Source organism: Urocitellus parryii, chromosome 7 (assembly GCF_045843805.1).
Source record: "Urocitellus parryii isolate mUroPar1 chromosome 7, mUroPar1.hap1, whole genome shotgun sequence".
NCBI lineage: Eukaryota > Metazoa > Chordata > Mammalia > Rodentia > Sciuridae > Urocitellus > Urocitellus parryii.
This window is the reverse complement of record NC_135537.1, coordinates 145,647,710-145,655,543: the sequence shown is the minus strand read 5'-3', so window position 1 is coordinate 145,655,543 and position 7,834 is coordinate 145,647,710. Positions and strand designations below refer to the sequence as shown.

At 59.5% G+C, this 7,834-nt stretch overlaps 1 protein-coding gene across 1 annotated transcript in view; it reads right to left on the bottom strand.

Moving 5' to 3' along the window:
- Positions 1 to 962: 962 nt before the first annotated feature.
- The window catches only part of Tmem132e (transmembrane protein 132E), a 49,158-nt gene continuing 42,286 nt past the window's right edge, over positions 963 to 7,834 (bottom strand). Inside the window, exons 6-9 of the mRNA XM_077800434.1 lie at positions 6,085 to 6,290; positions 3,874 to 4,162; positions 2,775 to 2,966; positions 963 to 2,012 (exon numbers count right to left, since the gene is read on the bottom strand). Coding sequence (XP_077656560.1) covers positions 963 to 2,012; positions 2,775 to 2,966; positions 3,874 to 4,162; positions 6,085 to 6,290 — 1,737 coding nt within the window. The remainder of the gene's footprint in view (positions 2,013 to 2,774; positions 2,967 to 3,873; positions 4,163 to 6,084; positions 6,291 to 7,834) is intronic.

Sequence of the window (7,834 nt, the reverse complement as noted above, 5' to 3'; positions counted from 1 at the left end):
AGAAAAGTGGCTGTGGGATGGGGCAGGGGAGGCCCCCCACAGTGCTCCCTGGGTCCTCTTCTCCCCCTGCAGGGATTTCCTCCTGGGGGGCGGGTGGTGGTGTGGCTGCCTGCCCTGCGGTGCAGAGGGAAGGGGTGGTGAGCAGAGCCGAGGCGGCTAAGGCGCAGTCGGGTTGACCTTGCAGTGGGGGAGGCAGGAGGCACCTAGGCCTCCCTGGGCCCTGCTGGCCACAGTGCTCTGGGGTATGGTTTGGCCAGAGAGAGGACTGGGGACTCCTCCCGCTTGGGGCCCCCCTGCCCACAGCCCTTGGTGGGGGGCAGGAGGGAGTCCTGAGGAGGACCCAGAAGGTGCTGGCTTGGCACCAGACCCCACTGTCGAGTCAGCTCTAGGCCCTGGGAGGCACCTGGAAGCCAGCAGATGCCACGACTGTCCACCGACCCCCAAATGTTGTCTGCAGCCAGATCCTTGGCAAGGCAGGCAGCCGCTGCCTCCCCACCCTGCAGGACAGAAATCCCTGAATATTGGTTTAAGAAAAGTCTTTGTGCAGTCTGTGACACAAGATTCCCCAGGTCCCCCTGGCACAGGGGGAGGACAGGGGAGCAGGAGACAGGACCGGGCACAGTGTGGGCCCACCTCCCCATGCTGGACCTCAGGGCCTCACTCCTGGGGCAGGCAGGCTGCCTAGACCGGCAGAGGCTGGAAAGGACAGGATGGAGCCCTGCCTGCTTCCCTCCTTGCAAGCCACTGGAGGAAGAGGCCCTCCACCCCCAGGCGGCAGGAGAGGGTGACACTGGGAGGCGGAGGGGCCAGAATAGGGAGCCATCCAAGTTCCTCCAAGCAAAGCTGCCGGGGCGGGGAGTATAAAACCCACGCGCCCGCCCTGCGGTGTGAACCCGGGTCCCCGCTGGTCCCACCCAAGCAGCCGGTGTGGGGGGTCATCCTTGCCACCCGGGATGGCGCCTCTAAGCAATCTCTTTGATTCTGCGCATGTAATTGTGCAGGTCCGGGGGCGGAGTGGCCCGCTTGGCGCCCGCCACGTCGGGGCAGCCCCAACCCAGGTCCTCTTCATCCTCCTCGTCCTCTTCGCCGGCTGGCACAGAGTCATAGGCCAGCTCCTCCGAGGGCAGCGTAGTGAACGTGGTGAACTTGACCCGCTTGCGCTTGGAGGTGGGAGAGCTGGCGGGGTCCTCGGCCTGGTCCCGGGTGGAGCCGCCCGAGGAGCCGTCGCCGCGTCCGTGCACCTGGCTCTGGACGCTGGTCTGGGAGCTGCCGCTACTGTGGTGGTCCCCGTGGCAGCAGGCAGGCACGGTCTCCAGGGGGTTGCCGGCAGGCGGCGAGAGCTCCCCTTGCACCCGAAGCGGCTGCCCGTTGCCCAGGAACACCCAGTGGTGAGAGTGGTCCATGCTGGTCTGGCCCTCGGGCGGGATGCGCTTGTGTCGGTAGCGCAGCACGAAGACGATGCAGTTGATGAGAAAGACTAGGATGGCGAGGCAGAAGACGCCCAGCAGTGCATACATGCCGATCTCCAGATCGGTCAGACCCCGGGGCATCTGCAGGAAGCCCGTGGGCAGCGGCAAGAAGTCCTCTGTGGGTGGCACCGCGGAGGTGCCCAGTCCAGGGGCCGCCAGCGCAGGGCCCCCTGTGCCTGGAGGACCGGCTCCCCGGGCCTCGTCCTCGCCCCCGCCGGGTCCCGGCTGGCTAGGGCCTGGGTAGTCGTAAGTGGGATCCTCTTCGTCCCTCCCGAAGTGCACTCGCAGGCCCACGGGGGTCGTGGCCAGCACGCTCTTGCGCTTGGTTTTCTGGCAGCTCTCGGCAATCGTGAGCTCGGCGCGGAGCAGCTCCCCGGCCCCCTCGGCCTCAGCTACCACCAGCGGGAAGGCCCGGTCCTGAGTGACGGTGGCCACTCGCTCATCCAGGCTGCTCACCAGTAGCCCGTAGTCCCGTGGGCTGTAAAGGGAGAGTGGGGCCGTGGTGCCATCACTATAGGAGAGCCAGAGGCTCAGGAGGGCTTCCTGCAGAGGAGAAGGGGACAGGAGTGAGAGACTGCCCCACTAGGTCCCGATGGCTATAAGGACAAGGATCAAGGGTCTCTGGCCCCCTTCTACCTTCCCAGTAGAAACCACACCTGGCACGTGGCAGGCACAAGTCTCCCAGGTTGTGTGTGTGTGTGTGTGTGGAGGGGTGAAAGGCATCATGGCATCCAGCCTGGTGCTACCCCAGAGACTGCTTCTGTCCTCTTGAACCCAAGGCAAATTCCGCCTTCAGTTCTGCTCTTATGCTGCGGGAGTAGCCCATATCTGCATTCCTGACCTTGAGATTCCCCCATCAGACCCTTGGCTCATGATAACACACGCCCCTAGCCTCCTCCTTGGTCAGTCTTAACTTCTGAGAATCCCTCTTCCTGCAGAGGAGCAAGCAGAGCCCAAAGAGAAGCAATGGCCCTGGGTCATACGAAGAGCCCTGGGGGTGGAGGACCCCTGCGTCTTGACTCCTGGCTCCATGCTTGAAGCCCACCTCCTCACCCCCTCTGTGCTCCCGCCTGTCGCCTGTCCACAGGAAGATCTCAGGTGGCAAGTGCAGGAGAAGCTGGCCAGACCCCTGTGCAGGGCAGGGGGAGGGGACAGGGCAGACACTGAGGGGTTCTGAGGGCAGAGAGAGCTTCCGTCACCTGAAGACCTGACTAGGGGACTCATGGTGTAAAGGAAAGACAGAGCCCCTAAGCCCTCCCTCCACGCCCCCAGACCCCCTGGCTGGCAGGCCAGGCGGCCAGCTACCTGCTTGGGGAAGGTGAGGGTCTGCTGTGCGGCTGTGGTGGCCAGGATGGTGTGGCTGCTTCCGGGGCTGGGCCGCAGGGAGAGGGTCAGGCTGGCCACCACCTGGGCCTGCAGCTGTGTGATGCTGACCTTCTCCTCTGTCACTGTCAGCAGCGTCTCCCCTAGCACCGCCTCCGTCAGTGGGGACACCACCTGAGGCAGAGCAGGATGGGGATGGGAGAGAGCCAGGAAGGCAGCAGCCCCACCCAGGGTCTCCTCAGGAAGGATGCCCCACGCTGCCAGAAGAAGAGCCCAGAGCGATGGGGTGGGCAGGGAGGCAGGGAGGCAGACTCCTGGCTCTGCCTTAGGCCTGCAAGCAGGAACCAAGGTCCAGGGGTCACAAGAGGGTGGGGGGCTCACAGGAGCCAGTCAGGAACCCGGATGAGAGGGGGGAGCTGATTTTGAGGACAATAACCCTCACACGGTGATAAACAGTAACTGATGTTTGGCCTCAATGTCGGGGAGACAAACAGGAGAAGTGGGGACGGTGGCAAGTGGGAGAACTCATGCTCACGGAAGGGGAAACTCATTGAGTCCTGCTGATCCCGGCCAGGTGGATGTAGGCTCAGTCTTGCCAGATTCATTTTTTTTGTAAAAACCAGAAATCTAGACTGTTTTTTTTTGAAATGAGAAAACCTCTCAATTTTGAAATGTTGCACCAACCGTTTTCTAAACCAAATATGACTGCAGGCAGATGCCAGCCCCTGAGTCCCTATTTATAATCTCTCAGATCCATGAGCTCTACCCAGACACTGAATGATCAGGGAGCAAGGTCCAAGCTGAGTTTCTGGAGCGGCTCTCCCCTGCTCCCACAGCCCCTCTCCACCTGCACACAGTCCCCCTCCCTGTGGGAGGCTGGTCAATGGTTGATGCCTCATGCAGTGAGGACCTTTGCCAAGATGAAGCCTGAAGAACTTGACCTTCAGTGGTATAACTTCAGGCAGAGTGACAGGTGGGAAGGAAGTGGGCCCTGGGGCCAGTTGGGGTTGCTCCCAGGGGCTCTGAGCTCTCCACCCACAGGTAAACCAGACCCCTTTGTGCTCACCCAGCTCAGGCCTACCTTAAAGGGGGTGGTGCCTGGCTCCAGTCCAGCCAGCGTGCTACTGTCCACCATGTGTGCCACTCGGGGGTCGCCTACCCGCATGAAGTCACTGACCAAATCCGTGACCTCCACCAACCAGTCTGGGCCCAGCATGGTGACCACCTGGTCAGTGCCCTCAGACGACGTTGTGTGGAACTGGGTGAAGACCTGCAGGGTGGCATGCTGGTACTGTAGGGTACAGCCCCGGCTCACGCTCTGCCGCCGCTCCTCTTCCTCCTCATCCTCGTCTTCACTTTCCCGGGCTGACCTGGGGTGGGGAATGCGCCAAGGTCATGGCTGGCTGGGCTGAGGGCGCTTCATCCTAGCTCTGACCTGCACAAGTCCCTGCCCTCATCCTTGCCCTGCTGGTCCTTCCAGCTGCCCATGGGTGGAGGCTCTGCAAACCTCCTCCTGGCTCGTGCCTCCATCTCTAGGTTTGTGCCAGGAGCCCCGACCTTTCTCTAACCCAAGCCTCGGCATAGTTGGCATAGATCCCAATGATGACTCCTGCCTTCTTTAGCACTAAGCATGAGCCTGGTTCTGTGCTCAGCTCCAAACTGGAGAAAAGGGGCTCCCGGTTAGAGAGTGCCAGAAGGCCTAGCTGAATCACGCACAACTTGCAGACAATGAACTTGGAAATTGAACGGAGGAGAATTCCAAGCAAGGTCTGGAAGGGGGCAGCCCAGCTTCCCCTCACTGCTTTTAGTAAAAGGTGAGAGGAGAGAGACAAATTGACAAACTGTTAAGCAAAAGGGAATTCTGGGATCTGATGACTTGGGGAATTCTCAACCTAGCAGGTTGGAAAAGATGCTCACATCAGTAGATTCCCTGCCAGGAAGGCACGCTCCAGAGAGAAAGCTTGCGAGAGCTTTGTCAGTATCAACCAGCCCAAATATTCATTCACACAAAGGGCTCTTTCATCTGTGTTGACTAATTTAATCCTCACCACAATCCCATGAGAAGTATTATCTTGCTTATTTTACAGGTAAGAAAAATGAGGCACAGAGAGGTTAGGTGAATAGCCCAACTTTGCACAGCTAGTACTGAGTCAGGATTTAAGCCAGACTGCAGAGTTTGTTCTATCCTCACAACTCAAAGCAGCATCCCCATCACTTGGTAGATGGTCAGAAATGCAGAATCCCAGCTCCTCCAGACCTTCCCCATTAGAAGCTGCATTTTAGCAGGATGCCCTGGTTCACTCAGGTTTCAGAGGCCCTGGTCTGCACAACCTTGCTTTTGCAAATCTCTGTGGAACTGAACTCAGCCCTGTTCTCTCTTGGCCACCTGCTTCTTTCTCCACCCCACCCCCAGATGCCTGCTACTTCCCTTGCTTCTCTTCCTTGCTGGGCCCTTCTCTGCTGTAGCTCTGAGAGAGTGGGTGGGTGGAGCATGGTGAGGACACATGTCGATGCCCTGCAGATGGGCACTCAGGTGCATGAGCCTGCATCACCGCAAGGAGGCGGAGTGTGTGTCACGGTGCCCGTGTTCATGTGCTCAGGAGTCTGCCCTCAGTGTGCCCAGGTAGGGGCAGCTGTGCCCAGGCACTTGTGTTCCTATGATGGCACATCTGCTCCACTGGATCTATCTGGCTGCTCTCTTACCCTGTCTCCTTTCTACTCATCCTTTAAGATTTAACTCAAGCACACACCTGTAATCCCAGCAGCTGGGGAGGCTGAGGCAGGAGGATTGCAAGTTTGAGACCAGCCTCCACAACTTAGTGAGGCTGAAAGCAAAGCAACTTAGTGAGACCCTGTCTCAAAATAAAAAAATAAAAAGGGCTGGGGATTTGGCTCTCTGGGAAAGTGCCCCTGGGTTCAATCCTCAGTACCAAAAAAAAAAAAAAAAAAAAAAAAAAAGATTTAATTCAAGGGTCAATTCTTCTAGGAAGCCTGCTTTGGCTTGACACCCTGTGCACAGGGCATCCCGTGCACCATCGTGTTCTGTGGCACACTGGTGACTGCCTTCTCTGCTGGACGGAGAGCTTGGCAGGGTCAGCTCTCTGGCTCCACATCTGAAACACTGGTCAGTCGTACCTACCACACAGTAGCTGTTCCATAAGTTTGTTGATTGCACAGCTGACCCACAGAACGGGTTTCCCCGGGGCCTTATACACATCTGCAGCTCGGCCTCTGAGGAGGCTGTATCCACCTGTGAGTGTCCCAAGTGTCCTGTGTGTGCGAGGGGCTGTACCTGCGGTCGGGGAGGATAGGTACCCTCCAGCCCTTCACTTGGCTGAGGCGAGCATCCGAGAGCTCGATGTGCAGAGGCAGCTTGGGGACCCAGACTGTCATTTCCAGGGGGGCGCTGAGGACGTCGTAGCGGAAGGTGACCCTGGCGTTCATGGACCCTCGAGACTCCTTTCCGCTCACAAATACATAGTCACAGCTGCTGGAAACCTGGGGAGAGGAGGAGCCGGCCATGTGCCTTGCCCCGCAGGTCTTCCTGCAGGGCGGTGTGGGGGACATGTGCGTGGCAAGCGAGGGCAGGAGGCCTGCTGGAGAGAGAGGGGCCACCAGGTGGGAGAAGGCGCTGATTCCCCTGGGAGATGCGTTTCCACCCTGTTTTTCTAGGAAAGCCCGACTCTGTGCCCACTGGTCCTTGGTGGCGCCAGCCTGCAGGTGTTTCTGTAGGGGCTGGTTCTGACCTGACGGAACCACCCGGTGAGGAGGCCCCAGGTTGCAGGGCCTCACAGGGTCCTTGATGATGGATAGCTCAGGAGTCAGGTGTCTGGCAGGAGGAAGTTGAGGCGGAGGGGATCGTGGTGAGGGGCAGGTCCACGCCTCCTCTGTGCTGCCCCAGGAGAAGGGGCATCTGGGTAATTTCAGGTGAGGGGGCTGCACTAGCCAGGTGTGGAGGCGAGGAAGCCGGGGAGGGGGCATCAGATGCCCAAATGCAGACTCCTGGATGTTTGCCACCAGTAGGGGAGGCTTTGGCAAATGCATGCCCCCCTGGGTAGCCACCTGCATTCCTAGAGATTCCTTGGATGGCAACTGGCTGCCTCCTGAGCACATCTTCCTGGAGACCAGTGCCCACTCACAGAGAGGTCACTGCCAGGACTTCAGGACGTACACAGATGGGTGTGTGTGCTCGGTGTGCCCACGCACACCCCTGGCACATGCTCCAGTGGCTCCTACGTGCGTGGTACCCAGGCGCTCCTGCTGGCACATGCCCTGAATGCACTACCTCAATGGGGCGGAGGATCCCCAGAGTCTCTGCAGTGGGGGCGGGGAGGGTTCTGGGACTGTGGCTCATGGAAATGAGCCCCTGGACCTTCCCAGGTCCCTTAATCATCTCAGAGGGTGCATGGGGGGAAAGTGGGGACAGTAGCCCTGCCAGAAATGCTCATTTCCCACCTGGGCAGGCAGAGATGCCATCTGCAGCCCGGCAGATTCCACTTAGAATGCTGGCCAGGCCCATAAAGAACCTGGGAGCATCGCATGGAGGTTCATCACAAATCCCACTTAGAAGCCTTGATGATTCCCCTCAGTCTCTACAGCTATCACTCGGGTAGGGAAATCTGGGCAACAGAAAAGGCGCCAGGTGAGGGCTTCAGGGAGCAGGTGTCTTGAACAGTTTTGCAGCCAGCCAGCAGTGAAGAGCCCCCATGGCCCTGGGCAAGGCTTCCAAGCGGCTGCCAAGGGCCAGGGGGTGTGGCACAGAGCCTCTGCTCTGACTCCCCTGAGAGCCTTCTGCCAGGGTCAGGGCGGATGAGGGCAGCACCAGGTTCTCCACTCTCAGTGGGATCCAGAGGCAAGGCATGGGAAGAGTGGGCACGAGGTAGCCCAGGTGGGCAGAGAGGACCCCTGCCTCCCTCTCCTGCCCTCCTCCAAGCTTCCTTCCAGGGCTGGACAGCTCTGGCCCCATGCTCCTTCTCTGCCCCATCTCACCTCTGCAAATAGGGAGGAGGCAAAGTGGCCACCCACATGAGGAGAGTGTCCTG